The sequence below is a fragment of the Anser anser genome (genome assembly GCF_964211835.1).
Source record: "Anser anser genome assembly, chromosome: 2".
In the NCBI taxonomy this organism is placed as follows: domain Eukaryota; kingdom Metazoa; phylum Chordata; class Aves; order Anseriformes; family Anatidae; genus Anser; species Anser anser.
The window spans coordinates 132,497,076-132,517,851 of NC_139721.1; the positions used below are offsets into that span (position 1 = coordinate 132,497,076).

The 20,776-nt window shown below is 34.4% G+C and overlaps 1 protein-coding gene across 41 annotated transcripts in view; it reads left to right on the forward strand.

Annotated features, from left to right (window-relative positions):
• Positions 1 to 20,776, forward strand: part of DGKB (diacylglycerol kinase beta) — a 394,011-nt gene that overhangs the window by 128,837 nt on the left and 244,398 nt on the right. For all 41 annotated transcript variants that reach the window (XR_014579916.1, XR_014579917.1, XR_014579918.1 and 38 more), the window contains 6 exons: positions 612 to 686; positions 1,236 to 1,355; positions 9,581 to 9,698; positions 12,528 to 12,616; positions 12,697 to 12,813; positions 17,006 to 17,104. Coding sequence is in view for 36 of the 41 variants with exons in the window: in XM_083824538.1 (XP_083680664.1) it covers positions 612 to 686; positions 1,236 to 1,355; positions 9,581 to 9,698; positions 12,528 to 12,616; positions 12,697 to 12,813; positions 17,006 to 17,104 (618 nt within the window). In the remaining 5 variants the exon portion in view is untranslated. The remainder of the gene's footprint in view (positions 1 to 611; positions 687 to 1,235; positions 1,356 to 9,580; positions 9,699 to 12,527; positions 12,617 to 12,696; positions 12,814 to 17,005; positions 17,105 to 20,776) is intronic.

The following is a 20,776-nucleotide window of genomic DNA, read 5'->3' on the forward strand; positions in this document are numbered from 1 at the left end:
ATCAATCAGATTATGAGATTATACATGTATGTTTATGTCTAACATAATATTAATGTAGCACTTCTACCTGGTGAATTTCTCAGCTGACTGAATATAGGGGGAAATCTTTGAATTTTAAATCTTAACAGCTCAAACTTACGAGTTTTGATTACTTATATTAATGGAGTTAAAATGAGAGTACTCCAGAAAATAACTGACAAAAAATTAAGGCCAGTTTATTTATAACAAATGTTTTTCATCTCTCTTTCCGTCACATCAAATAAGGACTATAGATTATTCCTACCAAGGAAGCATGCCAACTAGGAGCCCTCAAACCTCTCTTCTCATGTATTAGAGTTTATTTTGTAAGGGTAAATACATTTATGTAAATGAAATATATTTGCTATTAAAATAATTTAAATTAATTTCTTGTTCTGCTCAGAGGGTCTCTGATTTTAAGTTTCACACGGTGCATTGATTAGCAATTAGTGATCAGAAATTATTTTTTTCTGTATATTTTGGTGTTCATAAAATAGTCACCATATGCAATAGGTTTGAATTATGAGTTGTTTGCCATAAAATTTGCCATTATAATATAGCATTAAATAGAATTCTTTTTCTTTCATCTATAGGAGTTGGAAAATATCATTGCTCAAATGATGCATGTTGCAGAATACCTTGAATGGGATATTACTGAACTGAGTCCAGTAAGCATCCATTTTATCATTTTTTTTATGGTGGTGTTAGAGACAGCTTTTATTTATTTTGTGATACTTCATGCCAATGTGAGTTCCTAGATATTAGCAAGATAGAAGTATTAATAGTTTGTGCTCCACTGTGACACTGTAAATTAACACTTTTTTCCAAGTCTTTTTTTTCTGGTTAAATCTGTTCTGTAAAGTGTTCTTTGGAAAAGTTTGAAGGCTTTTCTTCAGTGCACATAGTAATTAATATTTGTAACAAGTAATTTACCCCTGAAAATTTCTTGACAAGAACTGTCTCTTACTAGTATTGTACATAGTAAGTACACAAGGAGGCACTCTGGTTTGGGAAATGTAGGTGCTAATTAGTAATATTAGGTGCTAGTAAAATATAAATATGAATATTTCATTTTCTGACCTGGAGGCACTCATTTTAGTACAGGTACGATACAAGTAATATTTTCATTTTTGCATATGGATGAGAGACCATAGATCTCTACACAGCTGGTTATGTTAGAATATGGAACTTATGAGACTTTTCATGAAACTGTGTAGATTCTTCATGAAATGATGGAAGAAATTGACTATGATCATGATGGCACTGTTTCTCTAGAAGAGTGGATCCAAGGAGGAATGACAACAATCCCACTCTTGGTCCTTCTTGGATTAGAGAATGTAAGTATTAACATAACAGTGTCAAGTTTCTGCTTGCATGTCAGCTGTAATCCTCAGGTTTGTTTCTCTATAACCCGTATAGTGAATGTTTTTTCTTGTCCTTTACTATGGCTGAATGATGTGTGAAGAACAGAAGTAAGTCTTCAAAGTCAGAGCTACATTAACACCAAATGAGCCAGCTCTGGAGCTGGAAGTTGTAAAAAGCTCATTAGTTTGTCTTGTTGACAGCATATTATTAATTACTTGCTACAGTAGTGTCTTTTAAAAATGTTTTACTACCCATGTGTGTGTTACAGCTGGCTTGGAGCGGTGTTTAGGCAACTTGGCATGGTGCTGTGGTGTGTAGCTTAACCATAGTGAATCATGAAACAGTCTAGGTTGGAAGAAACTTTGGAGATCATCTGGTCCAGCATCCTATTGAAAGCAGGTTCTTGGATTTTTTTTATCCAGGCAGGACTCTTTCAAGCCCAATCCTAAATAATTCCATTGAGATGGATTCCACCAGTTCTGTAGGCAGCTTCTCCTAGTGTTTAGCTGTTCTCATGGGAAACAGTTTTTTTTTTTTTTTCTTTCATGCCCAGACAGAATTTCTCCTGCAGCAACTCTTGCCTTCAGGCTTTTGTCCCGTCATGAAACATCACTGTGAATACAGTTCTTCCATCTCTATAACTACCTTAATAAACTATACTAAGTAGCAATATCAAAGAGAACACAGACCAAAGGATGGAGTATTATGAAAGAAGAGTGTAGGGTCTGTATGTTTACAACTTCACATTAAAGATAAGGCAGATATAATATGATTAATGTTGTATCAGTTCAACACAGCTGTTTTAACTCTGGCATGTTGCCAGTGCCACCTGCTGTCCTGTGTTTGAGCTAATTTTGAGCACATGTATCTTAGCATCTGTTTCAAGTGCTTTTTTGTTATATAACTTTTTTTTTTCTGAAGTCTTTTCCAGATGCTGAGGTGAAATAATAAATAATATTTACCTTTCCCCACCTAACTGCTATGTCCTGAACTAAATCTAGACTGCTGTAGTCACTCCATGTTATCTTAATCTCACAAAGGATGGTCACTTTCCAAATTGAAATATGAAACACAAACAGGCATTTAGCAGGAGATTTAAAGTTCTTGCAAAATATCAATAATCAAAACTTTATCTCTTATAAATCAAATTACCACTTACGTACCTGAATTGAGGATAACTTACAGTACATTTGGATCACTGTAAGTACTAATTCCCTAATTCTATATATGCAGGGCTGAGTGAAAATATATATGTATATATGTATTACTTCCCTATATTACTATATACTATAATATATATATATGTTCCTTATCATCAAACAACAAATCTTTGTTAGATTGTATTTCATTCCTTTAACAGATTTACTTCAAGCAAAAAAAAAAAAAAAAAAAAAAGCTTTTACTTTAAGCATACTCTGTCAAGAAATCAGTAAAGGAGATAACTGATGGTCATTTTCAAAACATATTTCTCTTTTTTGACAAGTATTGTAGTTATTTTGGGAACATTTTGCAGTATCTTAAACAGCACCTGGGAACGGTACTGTTTAATATCTTTATCAATGACATAGACAGTGGGATCGAGTGCATGCTCAGCAAGTTTGCAGATGACACCAAGCTGAGCAGTGCAGTTGATACAACAGAAGGAAGGGATGCCATACAGAGGGACCTGGACAAGCTTGAGAAGTGGGCCTATGTAAACCTAATGGGCTTCCGCAAGTCAAAGTGCAAGGTGCTGCACCTGGGTTGGGGCAATCCCAGATGGGAGTACAGGCTTGGAGAATAATTCATTGAGAGCAGCCCTACAGAGAAGGGCTTGGGGATTCTGGTGGATGAAAACCTTGACAAGAGCCAGCAGTGTGCTTGCAGCCCAGAAGGCCAACTGCATCCTGGGCTGCATCAACAGAAGAATGGCTAGTAGGTCAAGGGAGGGGATTGTGCCCATCTGCTCTGCCCTTGTGAGGCCTCAATTGGAGTGCTGTGTCCAGGCCTGGGGACCGCAGCACAAGAAGGATGTGGATCTGTTAGAATGGGTCCAGAGGACAACCACAAAGTTGATCAGAGGGCTGGAGGGTCTTTCCTATGAAGACAGGCTGAGTGATCTGGGGTTGTTCAGCCTGAAGAAGAGAAGGCTCTGGGGAGACCTCATTGCAGCCTTTCAGTACTTAAAAGGGGCTTATAAAAAAGATGGAAAGTGACTTTGTTACACTGACAGACAGGGTAGAACGAGGGGAAATTGTTTTAAATTAAAAGAGGCAAGATTTAGTTCAGAAAAATTCTTCACTCAGATGTAGTGAGGCACTAGAACAGGTTGCCCAGTGAAGGTGTTGTCTCCCCATCCCTGGAGGTGTTCAAGGCCAGGCTGGATGAGGCCCAGGGCAACCTGATCCAGTGGGTGGCAGGGGGGTTGGAACTGGGTGATCTTTAAGGTCGCTTCCAACCCAAGCCATTCTAAGAATATTACTAAACTGCTTTTCTAAGTAACATGTCCTTGCTAATTACTCCTTCTGATTGATAATTACACTTTTCAGAAGTTTCATGTTGCATATTAGTGACTGTTAGGTCATTTGTTCTACTCCTCCGTAATAGAAACCTGCAAAGATTCTGACCTTTTTATTTTATTCTGCATTAATCTAAGCACATAAAAACTGTCAGTGAAGTTTAAGAGATACCCCATTGGCTGTCCTAGCCTTATTCAAAATGTCCTTCATAATTTTGTCACAAAAAGCAATTTAATGACAATTCGTTCATAAGGTGTTTTATTAGCCACAAACTGTATTCTGCTCTTTGCTAGGAGAGCACACTTGCACAATATTATTCCACTCTATCCTGATAAAAGCACCTGACTTGTGTTAGAAACTTAGAAACTGACATGGAATATATTTTGGTCTCATCTCTTGAGATGGATCATTACTGTCACCTCTGTCAGAGATAGTACAGAAGGTAGCTATGAACTATAAGTTTGCAAGTGTTTAAAAATCCTTAGTTTTAGGAGTGGAAACTATTTTATTACCTCTTCATTGGCCACTAGATGTCACAGTTACACTGTAGCTGGTACTGTACAGTTGCTGAAAAGCTGGCCTAAGTTGAGAGGGAAATTGAACAGTATTGCTTCATAACGTTCATAAATTGTCATCAATAATCTGAAACCAGGCTACTATGCTTTTCTTTTAAGTCACTGGTTGTAACTTTCAAACTATTTCATCTCTTCTCTTGAAGCAAATATACTCTGAAAACTTATAAATTTGAGCATCAAGGTAAATCTTAATGAGACAAAGACATTTCTGAAGAAGTGTGACAATGCTTCAATTAAGTCAGAAAGAAATGCTCTTTCAGTTTTATTTTGGATCCTCAAGCAGCAAATGTTATGCTATTATACTCAAAATTTAAAAAGTTAGTGTTTTTTTTTTTCAAAAAATATTTTTAAATCTTTTTTTGTTGTTGTTTAAATGTGGAACGGAATACTTGAATGTGAATCCATGCATGAGAAATGATTCTTGTATTATTTATTATATTACCTTTGGCTTACTTTTTGAGATCTGAGTATGTGAAATTGGAATCAAACTAGAAACTTTAAAACATTTGCAAGAAATTTGGTGTGGAGTCTGTTGCATCATGAGGAGTCCCTCTCAGGCTGAACTCTGAAATGCCTGTTTAATACCTAGGCAGTTTAGTAGACTTATATTTCTTTCATTCAGAGAGGAATAAGGGTGATCTGGCTTCCCTTCCCCTTTGTTTTAATTTTCTTTCATGATATTTTGGTAATTCCCACCTGAAGTCTAGGAGCTCGATTTTCTAAAAGGCTGAAGTGCAGATGAGCCATATACTGTTTTTATATGTACAGAGGGCAAAACCAAGGCCTTGCTAGAACCTGTAGCTTATGCTCTTTTTGCCAGTTCTGCATTAGATCCATTCTAAGTGATGAGAGCTATTTTACTAATATCATTTCACATTATTGCCAGCAGAGGGGGTAACGCTAATACTTGGTGAAACATCATACCAGGAGCTGCAAAGTGCTTTTTTTTTTTTTTTTTTTAACAGTGCCATCTACTTTTATGCTGTACTTGCTCCCACTTCTTTGCAGAAGGTTTGCAAGTGCCATTCCTTGCTATAGCTTTGCCTTTCCTTTTGCCTGTAGACTTGTAAAAGCCCATGAGAAAACAGGAGTAACCCCAATCTGATCTGGGTGTAAGGTGTAAGATATGTGGCATTTCATAAAGAGAGTGGAATTTACTGTTACTTAAAATATAATTACTGCAGCATTTCTGTCTCTGCAGATGACAGGTGACTACTAATTTAGGGACAGAGAAACATGGTGGTGTGGCTAATTATGAAGCTTATTCCAACAAATGAATTTCCCCTCCTGTGCTTCCTTTTCTGTTCCTTGCTGTCATTTCCTGATGTGCGTATTAATACCTAAGCATTTCTGGGTGATGAGGATAATATGCCGGTCAGATGAAGACAGGGGAGGTAATTTTTTTGTCTGTTCTTCAAATTTTTCAACACCCACCGCACCCACCTTCAAGCATGTGCACGTACCCTGCTCGCTCCCCCCGCAACCACAATTTCCTGGAAGAGAGGAACCCTCCCAATGGCCATGCCTCTTGAATCCGGTTAATCTTTTTCCTGTTGAAACAGACTTAAACACCCCTATCTCCAAACCCAAACAAAAAAAACAAATTCTGACATGAATTCTTTGCTGACAGTCCAGCAAAGAAATACAAACTTAACCGCCTTTATATTAAAATGAGGTGCTCTGTGGTTTAATGGACACTTCTCTCCTTCCCAGTAATTGAACAATACCCAAAGATCAGTCACAAAAACGTCTTCAGGTCATGGACATATTTTTAAAAGACACGAAAGCAAAATAACAATAGGCCACAAAAGAATAACAGCATACTCCCTAAAATCCTTCATCCTTGGTTGCTTGTTACTGACACTCCTCACAGAAACAACTGAGCATGCTGATATTTCAGGCAATATGGCTATTGTTGTATGAGGGGATACTTGCTAGGACAAAAACTTGCATTTTTATCTCTTTATTTATTTGTTCATTTTAAGTTTCAGAATCTGTGTTTTTGTGCTTGAAACCTCTCTTTGGTTTCTTTTATTTACAAATATCTAAGAAGCTGTAGTAAGTTAACATTAGACCAGACTAGGGATGTGTAGCCAAATTCTGTGACTGTATGAAAGTTTCTACTAATTCTAAGGCTGGCTCTGTCTTGGTTGATTTGCTTTTTAAGGTCAGGTCCTTCTGGCAATAAAATCCATGAAGGGTCAGGAGCATGAGTTAAGAGAACCATTGTTAACAAAATAAATGTTACTCTTGTCATTATGTGCTAAAGTCTATGTGTGGCATATGGAGGCTTCATTTTCAGTGATGTATAATGAAGTGAGGAAGAGATTTTTACTGTACCTGCCCTGCTTTGAGATTTTCTTAATGACTATTTGTTTTTAAACTCTTTCTCAGAATATGGAAGCAAAATGACTGAATGCCAGTAAATGCACCAATATGTCAGAATTGTGGATTTTATTCATACTTAAAGACTTGCATTGAGGGAGCTTTGTTTCATATTGTCGTCTTTTTTTTTTTTCCCTTGGCAATGTTTTAAAAAGTTATGTGCATGTATAATCATATGCAGAACTTTATTGCTGATTTTTGGCAGTGCACAAGAGCAAAAATTTAATTTGCTATTTTCCAAAAGTGCATTGTGTTTATGTAATGGATTTGCATCAGTTGCAGTCTGTAACACAGTTAAGTGTTTTAATTGGCAGAACACCCACATCAAGACTTGTTTGTTTTTCTGATAAGGAAAATGCCAGCTAAGTTAGTCCATATGTTCTGTTCAAATAAGAAGCGACATATTCACATGTAATAGCCATTCTTCAAAAATAAAATTAAAGTGAAAAAGTAACACAAAACTAATGGGGAAGAGGGGCATGTTTATGAATAATCATGAATTTTTGTTATTTTTTTGAAATAGCAAATATTTTTGCTAAGGAAAGCTTGTTGTCATGCATTTCAAGTGCTTGTGGTTTACGATTGTACAGATTGTATCTGTTGATGTCCTGAGTAATATATGTTAAAATGAAAGTGTACGTTGTTTACTGTTTTTTTTTGTTTTTTTTTTTTCCACAGCAGGATTCACATGGTCTTTATTGTCTAGTGAACACTTGTTTACTTTCAGAAGACTTCAAACTTACCCGGTGTATTGTAGCTTAGCAATACTTCAAAAATAAGTTGAGTGATGTAGTAAGATGGAAAGAAAAATAGAAGTTGCAGGGATCCATTTAATGAAATACATCCTCTTCAGCTGCTAGTCATGGAGGAGCTTGAAAGGCTTTTAAGGCTCCACAGCCACAGAATCTAAGGAGAAATAGGAAAACTTCCACACTCTTCTAGCCTGAAAATCCCACATAAGGTATCTGCTCTGCTCTGCTCTTTTTGCAGAAAGGGGACCCTCACATTGCCCTGCTGTCAGAGATGGCATTTGAACTCCTGCTGGTAATATCAGGGGAACTTCACTTAAGCTCTGATCTCAACAGAGGAAAAAAATATTCCAGCTGATTTTTCAGTTCCTTTTGTTGTAGGTAATTTGTAGGAATTATTCAAAGCTGTGTTCTGGCTAGGACCTGGCTTTGAACCAAATATTCCTAATTTCTTGGAGTGATGATTTTTATTCAGGAATATGTTCTTTTTTATTTTTATTTTTTTATTTTTTCATAAGGATGAAGAAGTCTTAATCATCTTTGACTTGTCATTAACAACTAATTTCTAGAGTAGAACAAAACTAACTTTTAAGGACAAAACTCATGCAATACATGCTAACAAACAACAAAATATTTTTGTTTTTATTTATAAATATATGTCCATTTACATTGATCTTCCTTATCCATGAAAACCATCATATTATTGAAGATCTAGTCAGCAGTATTGTATATACATTCTTGTAGTTCAATACAAGAAATCACAGGATGGATGAGAACCATCTATTGATGGTTAATTCCATTCCATTAAATATGTGCCAATTTATGTTTGTAATGAAATGACCAAAAAGATCACATCATTCAGTAATACACAACATATCAAACTACTGTAACCTGTTTCCAGGTGATAGATGTCATTAATTACTTCTGTCCCATTGGATATTACACTCATTTAAAAAAAAAAAAAAAGTACAAGTACAATTTCAAGTGCATTTTTATTAGGTTAGTCCCATTGTTTAATTCAAAACCTTTTCTGAAAGAAAAATCTGACAACCACACTTGTCTAGAAATCTAGAATTTTACAGAATTAATTGTGCAAAAATTGCAACTTTAAAATTGCACATCATTTTAATAACCATATAACAACAGTGAGGTCCCAGGATGGTTCCATTAAGAAGGAAGGGGAGAATTGTACAAGTGAAAGCATACTTTCATAAACGTTTCATAACATTTGTTAATGTTTTGATTGTAAGTGTAACTTACTGGGCCACTGAATTGCAAGTGTCAGTCTGTTGATTGGTCTGTCCATGCAAGATTTGACTATAGTGCTAAAGTTAGCTGAAAAAAATGTAGGATTAATTGTAGAGGAATTAAAGTTTTAGAGAAGAAGTCCAGGTTGTAATCCCCCCCCTTAAATACTTGATTTTTGTTTTACTAGTGGCAGTAGATTAATATAAATTAGAGCTGGAAATAGGTATTATTGTGGTTAGGTTCGGTATTATTGTGATGTCCCACTTCATATAAAATTATGCATGTTACTCATTTTAAGGGTCTGTAAGAATATCTGTGAAGTTTTAAAAAAATCTATTATTAAACTTTTTATTGTTGGTTTGGGGGAGTTTTACTTTCTAACCTGCAGCACATTTATTTCTATAATTAGTCTAGAGCAAATTTTAGTTGTTTTTAAAACTAATTATAATGTAAGATCAGCCTAGATTTAGTGCTAACTTAGCATTGCAGTGTTGACAACAACCTGGTGTTTTTTTCTGAATCGTTTTTGAAACACACGGGCATCCATGAGCTTCCGAAGAATTTTTTATTATATCATTGCCTCTGTATTTAGAATGATTCTACTGTGATTTGATGCAGAGTATTAAATGAAGTAACAGCTTGTCTTTTATGTTCTTGAGTCAATCTCCAATTTTTACTGGCACTTATATATTTCATAGTTTATTTTATTAAGTGAAATCTGTTTCTTTTATGTCCTGTGCAGAATGTGAAAGATGATGGGCAGCATGTATGGAGACTGAAACACTTTAACAAGCCTGCCTACTGTAATCTTTGTTTGAACATGCTAATTGGAGTAGGCAAGCAAGGCCTCTGCTGTTCTTGTGAGTATAAGTATTTCAATGTCCGTTTGTATCTGTTCCTAGAAGTGTTGTAGTCTCTGCATAACAAAGAAGTAGTAGCTTCCCAGTACAAACCCACTGCCAGCACAATGGTTCTTTCCCCTTAGTTCACTATGCTCGAGTGGTCAAGATTCCGTTCTTAATTTTTTAGGATATGGGTCTTTCAAAACTGCTGTTTTGTCTGTTATAATTGCTCTCAGTATTCAGACATTCCAGTTGTATTGTCTGCTTGTATTCTTTTTTATTTCTTTTCTCTTATCAAGCATCATGCTTAAGATACAACCTTTGTTGTTGTTGTACCTCTTTTGTATTTGTGAATAATTATTCAGATTCTTTAATAGGTATACTTGGCCTACTAATAGGTACATACTTTAATTATTAGATACTTGCTTAGTATCCAGTGTTTATTTCTTTGAATGTTGCACATAATTCTTGTTCTGTTATTTGTAAAAGTCAATGTCCCAGTTTCCCACAACCTGGCATCAAGACTCCATAACACTTGTAAAGCTTTGTATGTTTACTTGATTTGAGATAATCAGTCTTGCCATTATTTCTCATAAAAATTGGCTATAGATTTTAATGAAAAAAAATCACAGAAAAAATACTGCATCAAATCTGACCTTCTTTAAATTATTAGATGCACTTACTACAATTCAATTCCTTAAGTTATATCTCTGTATTTCATAATAAACTGTGTTTGACCAGTTTATAACCGATATGTTGATAACCTAAATCTTGCCAAAAGATATAACTGCTTGAATGTTTCAAGAGATGGATGAGCCATAACCCATAACTCATAAATTTCTTTTTATGGTGTGTTCCAATGATTAATCATCTTTTTTTCTTCTTTTTTTTTTTTTTTTTTTTTAAACGAAGACCTGTCTTCTGATTTGAATATGTCTGGTAGATGGTTCCAATGATTGGTGATTGGTTCGTGTTATGCCCTTCTCCATTAGATTAATGAGATCTTTAGTACCCAATGTATTCTGTTCATGATGGTATCAAGTCACCTTTCATTGTTCTTTTTGATAGATTAATCAGTTTCTTAGTGTAACTTACTTTCTCCATTTTTTGGCATGAAAGATAGCCCATCATAGCTGATCAGGACCTTTCTGACTGTACGGTTCTATTGATTTAATTTGATATTAGTCTGAACGAATGAGGGTTTTGGAGTCAGCCATTTCTCTCCCCTCTGTGGGACACAGAACTCGATTCAAATATAAATCCTCTGTGTATTGGTTTTCACATTGTGTAATTTCATTCACAATGCTATGAAATGAGAGATACCCTTCTTAAAAGCAATTAAAAAAAACAGAATGTATACTACTTCAGATTAAGAAATGCTAATGACATTAAATGGAATATATATTAGATGTTGAGTTGACTGTTAGATCTTAAAATAATATTAAAGAATGTATCATTTCATGTCAAACTGATGTAAATTTTATCCTTGTGAGGAAACAATACACTCAGATTGAAAGAAAGTTCTATTCAACGAATAATGTAGATCTTCTCTAGTAGTTATCAGAAATGTGTAGACAAGTTATATATAAGAAAAAAAAAAAAAAAAAAAGCTACCCCAGAAAGACCAGCCTTACAAGAGCTTTAATTTTCTCTGATGTAGTGTACTTTTTAAAAATTTGTTATTGTGCTTGGCATTTACTTGGTGGGAAGAATGGTCCCAGAGCAGCTGAAGAACTTCCACATAGTCCTGTCAGTTACTTCATGCAGGAAGGGACATGAGTATACTTACAAAACTATTACTCTATTTCTTTATCTCGCTAAGCTTCTCCTCAAATATATTTTCAGGGCACTGCTATAGATTTCATTATTTGCATTTTAGATTGTGTGGGAGGAAAAAAAAAAAAAAAGAAACTGCAGGAGGCCTCCCCATCCCTCCATGGTCCAATCAACAATGTTACTCCCTGCAGTTTGTCTGATTAATGGCTGCGCCTCCCACTGGGTTTGTGTAATAGGTGCAAGCAAGGTGTTTAGAAGTACTTTGTGCTTAATTGTTGTCGAGGTCAAAAGCGTGAGACATATACCACGCAGGGAGAAATTCATTCTCAGTTTTTAATAGTTGACTCTATTGAATGCAGATATTAGCTGTAGCATTATTTCCTCATCTAGGCACAGTTGTATAGCTGAAGTCAGAGATCTTTGCATTGTACCTTGACATTTGTATGTTTCCCAAATGCAGGTAGGGTGATCTTTACAGACAAGATCAACAGCAATAGTTAGCTGAAGTGGGTTTGTGGGGAGGTAGAAAAGAAAGCTTCTCTGGAGGTGGTATTTGGGAAAGGAAGAGTTAAATTGGGGTGATTAGATGAAATGCATGAAAACAATTGCTATCTGAAAATGGACTAATCAACCATTTAAGATTTATAAATCAATAGAAGGAACAACATAAACTCATTGGCTTTTATTTTTGTGCTTGCCAGCTGCTCTCATGCCTATAGTTTGTAAAATATAGATTTCTTTCTACTGGCAAATGACACCAAGCCATTTGGCAGTCATCAATTTGTCTTTAATATTTTTTTCATTTGGCAATTATTGTGGAAAAAATGTAGTGAGCTCTGATTTAATTAAGCATTTCCTGTTATGCAATGATAGTGCATTCTTGGATTTTTCACTTGCATAATATTTCCTGTTCTAATTGGCCTTTTGTATTCCATGGAAAAAGCAGTCTAGCTGGAGTTTTCATTGACTGATTGGATTGATTATATAGAGATGACATGCTAGTAACAGTTCATAAAAACATAGTCGGAAACACCATTGCTTCAACATCTGCTAATGTGTTTCTTTTTTCAGTTTGCAAGTATACAGTCCATGAACGCTGTGTCTCAAGAGCTCCCGCGTCTTGCATCAAAACATATGTGAAGTCCAAAAAGAATACTGATGTAAGTTTGGGGTAATACTACCTTTACCATGTACCTGTTAATTTAGTAACGCTATGTATATCCACACATTTCTTTTGTAGGTAATGCACCATTTCTGGGTAGAAGGAAATTGTCCAACGAAATGTGATAAGTGTCATAAAACCATAAAGTGTTACCAAGGCTTGACGGGACTTCACTGTGTTTGGTGTCAGATCACAGTGAGTACTCTATAATAATACCTTTAGCACAGGCTTGAGAGATGAAAATCTGCATGTTTTTCACAACCACAGAATTCAAAAAGTCTCACTTGGTATTGTCATCAGGAATGGATAGTGTGTATTTAAGAAATTGTATGTGCAGAATATTCATAGGGGAACTCAATTGTTGCAACCAAATAAATGTATAATATGCTTCAACACAATATAGAAGTGTCTTAATGTACAAATATACATTCTAAAAACCAGAATTCCTGATACCTATTGTGGAGTCTTATAAGAGTTTTCATTACTGGTAAAAGTCAAAGTCATGGTGAATTTAGGGTAAAACCCTAATGGGTGGTGTACTGACAGGTAAATGAAATTGAGGGCATCTGGTAGGGTACAGCGATTTCAAGTGTCTGAATAATAGCAGAGACATCTTGATAGCATACTAATCTGTGCACCAAGCCTAATATATACAACTTTTGTGCACACCTTATTCAGCAGGAACCAGTAACTGGAACTAATGACATTCAAGGAACACTGCCCTTATAAGTGAGATCTTCATGCTAGAGAGAACAATGTCAGTATTTCTGTTTCTAGCCTGGGCAGGATTTAAATGTACATGGGGAGGGATTCAGCTGTCTTCTATTTTTTTTGGGTGCCCCCCCCCCCTTTTTTTTTCTGATATCATTATTATTATTGTTATTGTTATAGAACAGCAGTTTTTTTGTTCAGTGTTTTAAATAATAATCAGAGAGTGAGGCATTAGTGAATGTTTGTTTTCAACATACAAGTTTGGATGGTTTGTGACATATTTTCTTAACACAAAAATAGAAAATATAAAACAGCATCAAAGAAAATGGATCCAGAATACTTTCAGTTATAAGCTGTTATGATTACTTAAAAAACAATATTTTAGAAGAAAGCAAATATGTAGTCCAGATTGCTGTCAAAATTTGGATAATTTATTTAGAGAATGAAAGACACAGTCCAAAATTTTGAAATGCAGATACTTAAATTTAGGCAGTGGCTATCTCTGTTTAGGTAGATAAATTAAAATGTTCTGCTCTAGATATAGATGTGTTTACATCCTCATAATATATCTTAATAAGAAATACTTACTGCATAAGGCTTCCTCTTGAAGTCAAAGGAAATTGTAAATTTTTTAGGTCCTCTGAAAAATTGTTGTCCCTCTATTTATATATCTAAATATGAATGTGGACCAGACTTGTAAAGTTTTTTGCTTCTTAAAGATGCATATAAACATTTAGAGGACTTTTATAAGCAGTAAGAAACACTGAGGAAATACTGAGGCATGATTTTTCATTGATGTCTCTGGGAAGAAAGAGGCTAACTTATTTTGAGAATATCTTTAGTGTCTATCTGCATGTTTAAATACTTAAATATCAATCAAATTTCTGGTTAAAAATAAACCTATGTTTTCTGACATTCAGAATGGAAAGTATTGTCGTTGAGGCTTACTTTGACATTTGTATTTTGTATTTTGAAGACTTTTATTCTGTATTTTCAAGATTTTTATTTTCAAAGTAATGTTATATTTTCAAAATAACTATTTTTTTATTTAATTTTAATGACTTTGGTGTAAGTTAGACACAAATAAAAAATGAGTATTTTTAAAGTTTGAAACATACTGCAACTTAGATTTTATTTTCAGTCTCCTATTCACTTTTCTTGCAATTCTATATAAGAACCTTTTTAGCCTTTTTTTTTTTTTTTTTTTGCTAATAGTAGTAATTTTCTTATTTACATAAAAAAAGTGTTTTAAATTTCTAATGTAGGTTCGATTTTTGAATGGATATTTTGGAGTTATGTAACTAACACAACTTTCATACATTTTCACCTCCTTGTACAGCAGCACATTCAGGGCTTGTTGCTGATGTATTTTTGTAATGCAAGAGGATGTTAGTTATTATATAGCTAATTCTGAGTCTCTTTCATGCATTTTAAGTATTCTCCTTTTAAAAAGTAATAGGGTCACTTTTAATGTCAAATCACTGATTCAAATCCCCAAATCTAGAGGTATTTGGCACTATACTTGTTATACTGAGTTTTCAGCCAGGCCAGTGATTCCCTCTTCCCTATACTCCATATTTTTCTACACTACCATGGTCTCATAAATGTTTTTTTTCCTCAAGCTTTCTCTCCAGCAAATATGTTGCATTTTTTTCCTACTTTATAGGCATATAAAGTACCTCCCTTTGTGAGGGAGGTAATATTCTAACGGAGTAGATTTATGGTAAGGGAATTTTGGGGAAATTAATTTAAAATCTGCTAAAACATTCTTTTGAGATGGGATGCATATTATTTTATATCATTGTGTCAAAGTTATTTTGATTAAAGCTACATATCTTCTACCAATTCTGTTGTCAAAGATCAGCAGAGACTAATAAGAAGGTTAAGCTATTTTTTCATAGATAAGTTTGCATGCCTCCGAGTAGCAGAACTGCTAATTACCACTGAATGTGTGAAGATACTTTTATTTGATGTAACGTGGCCTGGTGTGCATTAATTATGGTACAAGTCGCCTTACCACTGAGGCAGAGAATTAGCATGACAAATGATCTAGATTACAGGGCTACCAAAATACCCTCACAATAAGGCTTTAATACTAAAAGTAAATCGAAACTCGTTAGACTTTTATTTTCTGTTGCTAAGTAACTGCCTGAAAAGGTAACTTTGCAGTATAAATGAATATGGACAAGGCTAATATTAGGTGCCATTTAGTTCAAAATTCAGAAATGTTATGTCAACATTAACTGTACCAGATAGCTTTACCGGTAATATGTTCTTTGTAAATTTTATACATCAGCAACTGGTATCATTTTATTGTAATTTTTGTAGAGTTCAACTGGCATAGTTAAATCATCTAAGGGAAAAGTGAATCAGTCATTGGAAAAATGTGATCTACAGATACAGCTATTGAACTACAGATTGTATAACAGCTATTGAACCTGTTGAACTGTTGCTGTGTGCTACCTATTAAACCAGTTAGATCACTTGATAAGTAGGATTTTTACTTCAAAATTGATGGTATTTATTACCCCTATTATTTTTATTTGATGCAAATATACCTGTCTTCTCAAAAGATAAAATACTCATGCTTAAGATAAATGCATGTGTTACCTGAAGGACTTAATGCACAGTTCGTTTGATCAATGAAGAAATAATAAACTTTCATGAAGTTTTACAATAAGAAGTTGTATTTTACTGTGGCTATCTCTAATACTATTATGAAGTATACCAATAAATGTGAATGTTTTGCATGATCTAGGTACACAACTGAGCCTTTGTGTTGTGTGGTTGGATTTAGAGACGTTCCAATTGAGTTAAATCCTAAGATATCAATAGGAACTCTTGATTGATAATGCAAAATATTTCAATAAGTGTATCATTATTAATATTTTTTGGCATTTTATGTTTATACATACTTTCCCTTTCTGCCTTTTTATCAATACAGAACTAAGCCAATGCTTTTTCAGTCAGTAGACTTGAGGATATTCTTTCCATATTCTCAGTGTAGAACTCTTCTTATTGCTTTCATGAAAGCTAGATGAATGCTAGGAATGAAGTAGAAAAAGGAGAGTAATTTAGGTTCTTCAGCAGTCAATGGAAGATTGAACATTGATTCAAACAAGACCAAAGTAGCTTAAAGCTCTTAGGTATTCGTATATTATTTTTTATATTTCATCTATATTTTCACAGATATTGCAGCATCATAATCAAATCAGTGGTGAGTTTATAAGCTTCAGGTGGGAAGTAGAGTTCTACCAGTAATGCCAAAGGCTGCCCAAAATTACCTGAGGTCACCCACTAGCAGTAGTACGAAAGTCACTTACTCAGTGCAAGAAGTTGAAACTTTTGATCAGTGAAAGCACTGTGCTGATATTACTTTACTGTCATGCAAAATTCTCATTTTGTGTGCTGGACTACATGTGCAGTTTCTAAACCGGAAAGCATTTTGATCCACTGTTCTTTGCTTCAGTATAAATTCACAGCTTTTGTCAATCCTAAGAGTTTTGTTTTGTTTTGTTTTGTTTTTTCACTGCAGTGTGTTTCATTTTCCTTGTAATACTCTAGTAATAGATTAATTTAGCATATCTAAACTCACTCCATTCCAGAATGTGCATTTTCTCAGACTATAGTAGTAAAATATCAAAGTTGAATCTTTGTTTTTTCTGTCTTCCCATAGTTGCATAATAAATGTGCTTCACATCTAAAACCTGAATGTGACTGTGGACCTTTGAAGGACCATATTTTACCACCCACATCAATCTGCCCAGTAGTATTGGTGAGTTGTCCATATGTTTATTTCAGATGTAATCTTCTGTTGTAATTAATGGCTGAGACAATGCTGGTACTGACTGCCAGAGGATTTGTTAAATTCACAGGACTGTGAACCTTAAACACAACGGGTAATTCTGGCTGATTAGTTCATGCACAGTAGTGCTTTATCCTCTGTGTATTGCCTTTTCCTTCATGTGAGAATGAACTTTCTGTAGGGCATATTATAACTGAAGCTGACTCAGGTTTTATTACTTAGACTGTACTTACCAGAAACAGTATAGGCAGAACACTTCTACATTTTACATCTTTTATAGATCCAACTTCCCAGAATAATGAAGTTATTCTTATGGACAGTTTTTGCTTGGGATGCATATTGTATATCTGCAATGCTGAGGTCTCTGATCTAAGCCGGAGGTTACCTAGAATGATGACACTGGTCTTGCAGTAAGCTATGCATCAATGTTATGGTATATTTTATTCTGCAGTAGTGGACAGTAAATTTATCTGTCCGCAAAAACAATAACTCAATTCAATGAAAATAAAAATGCATTCTATATATGTAGTTGGTACTGAAAAGAGCTGAGCATCTTATCATGAGAAAGATACCTTTGGAATTAATTTATGTTATCAGAGATTAAAACAGATGTTATATACTAATGAAATCATAGCATCATCATATAATAGAACAGATGTGTGGTCCTCTTAATTTAAATATATGTTATAATAAAAGTAAGAAATTTCAGGACTTAAAGAATAATTTATGGTAGTGTGAGAAAGTGAGAAATTTTACCTTCTAATCTTAAAGCTGTTTCTGATTAATAAGAATATTTGTGTTTGTTGTAAATTATCTCTTTTCTGAACAATACTTTTGGCTGTTCATTTGTCAATCTGCTAAGGGATGAATGCTAGACTTTGATCTTCAACGTGAGTAAACTGATAGTCTTCCATTGCTCTCAGTGAAAGTAAAACAATGGAAAGCTGGCTATAATATTTATGAAATATTTTTGCATATTTATGCAGAGTCATAAGAGTAGTTATGTGGTTTATCTGTAATGGCATTTTGATATTAGCTGGTCATGTTCTGAATAATAATTGCAAAAATGTTAGGTTTGTCAGATGATTACATTTTGCATTGTATTATTTAATTTTCAGGATTTTAGGTCATACTTTAAATGTAGAAATTCTGTTTTTGCTATTTGGGAGTTTTTGTTTCATTGTTATATATTGTTTGCCATTCTTATAAACTGAATAAACCTCTGCATGAAATTTCATCTTCAATTATATTGGTGTAATTCCATTTCCTCTTCAGAAGAGGAAGACGTATAGAGGAATTAAGATTTTTATTTCACAAGTTTAGTTAAGTTGTTTAGAGGATATATAAAACCACTCTAGAGTCAAAATCATCCTTGAATAGATTAGTCTTATCTGCAAATTTTGAAGGCATAAGCAGAAATAAATGTGTTTTCCTGTATCAGAATCATGTTTCAGTATTCCATACTAATAATGTAACATAAAACATTTATTTCAGCACTATGTTTGTATATTGTTAAGAACGGAAAATACATTTTGCTGTGATTTAACGGGAACTTTATAATTTTGTAGTATTTTTGTTCACCTAGTAGCTTTTTTTCAAAAATGCATTAAAATCCTGAGTATACCCGTGTTACAAATAATACATCGGTGAAAAAATTCCTCTTAAAAATGATTACTTACAGTGTACGTGTTGTTTATCTCAGTAATTTTTTTAATTAGTTTCTCCCATTTTCTGTTAAGGGGTTTTCTTTTGAAAAATGTAGATGTGAAACCAACACTTTCATTAATGGCAATCAAAACAGTGAATGTATGGACACTGAAATTGTCTAAAGATATAATAGTAAGAGTGTCTGTTAATAGAAATGATGTGGTAAGACATAGCAAATCATAAACCTGACAGTGGAAGTTTTTCATCTAGGACATAAAGTTAGCTTCAATGATCATCTAAACAATAATATACCTTGAAAATACCTCGCAATGTTACTTCTATGCAGAAGGCAAGAAAAAGCCGATTACCATACTGGCACAATGTTACAGTGCCTTTCACAGCACATTTACCCTTGAGTACTTAGAGGTATCAGAGAAGAAAATATCTCTTTTCCGCTGCTGTGTTTTAGCCCTGGCAGTCAGCTAAGCTCCACACAGCCACTCACTCACTCCCCCTGGCAAGATGGGGAAGAGTCAGAAAGGTGCAAGTGAGAAAACTCATGGGTTGAGATAAAGACAGTTTAACAGGTAAAGCAAAAGCTACATGTGCAAGTACAGCAAAACAAGGAATTCACTACTTCCCATCAGCAAGCAGAAGTTAAGCCATTTCCAGGAAGTCAGGGCTCATCACATGTAAGCGTTGCTTAGGGAGACAAGCCTTAACTTAAAAATCAAACAGATTTTTGGCCAGCTGGGGTCATCTGTCCTGGCTGTGTCCCCTCCTAGCTTTGTGTGCTGCTCGTCCGACTCACTGGCATGACAGTGGGAGAAACAGAAAAGGCCTTGATCCTGTGTAAACACTGTTTAGCAACAACTAATACATTGGTGTTCCAACACTGTTTTTATAACAAATGCAAAATGCAGCACCATACAAGCTACTATGAAGACATCAACTCAATCCCAGACAAAAGATGTATACTCCCATAGAAGTTAAAGGAGTTGTGGGAAAGACAATATGGCACGTGGAAAAATCTTGTATCTTTGATCTCACAAAAGCTTTGGCCTCCCTTTCATCTGTAACTTTGGAAGTCCATACTTCTTCTGAAAAACTGTCAAAGTTCATCTCTGACAAAGATGTCTTCTCATAGGTTTTCTTTCAAGAGTACAGGCAAAATCACTTCCCATCTTTTTATGGAACTAAGAAGATTGGTATATTTACCTCTTTCTCATCCAACATGTGTCATTTTTTTTCAGTTCTTGTGACGTCTTAGATTCTTTCTGCTGTCATGAAAGGATTTTTATTTTTTTTTTTCATAAATTAAAGCTAAAACAGCACCATATATTATACCAGAGTTACGAAACTGGCCTCTCAACTGCAATTTGTTGTCCAGGGCAATATTGTCCATTTTTTCCACTTCCTAATACTCAGAGATATCCAAAACCACTGCTGCAACTGTGAAAAATAAATAGAAAAATTGTCTTTCTTTATCTTAATATCACAGAGGGTAGCATTTCTTTTCCCTATAAACATAGTCAAGAAATAATGGGGAAACTCATGCAGTAGATACTGTGTATATTGTGAAAGAATCACACATCTATCTAGAGTCAATACCATATAAAGATTTCTCATATTTCACTGCAGTACTTTAAAAGTTTTAGTGGAATGTAGTCTGTGAACTTTAAAACTAGTCCTTTTTACTTTCTTGTTTACTGTATATAAGGAATGTACAGCGAAGTTTTTTGCTTGAGTTAAATGAGTTTTGTTATAAACTGTGTGTGGGGATCTCAAGTGATAGTCTTTTAATAGATGTCAGATACACTTTAAAGCTACTCTCTTTTATTTCAGTAACATTTTAATTAATTCATACTGATTGAATAAATGTACATTGAGACTTGTTTCCTAATGAGGGCACATTTAGAGGAAAGGTTTTGCATCATTCTGATATCCTGTGGGTAATTATATTCTAATTATATGGTGGGGGGAAAAAGTCTATAA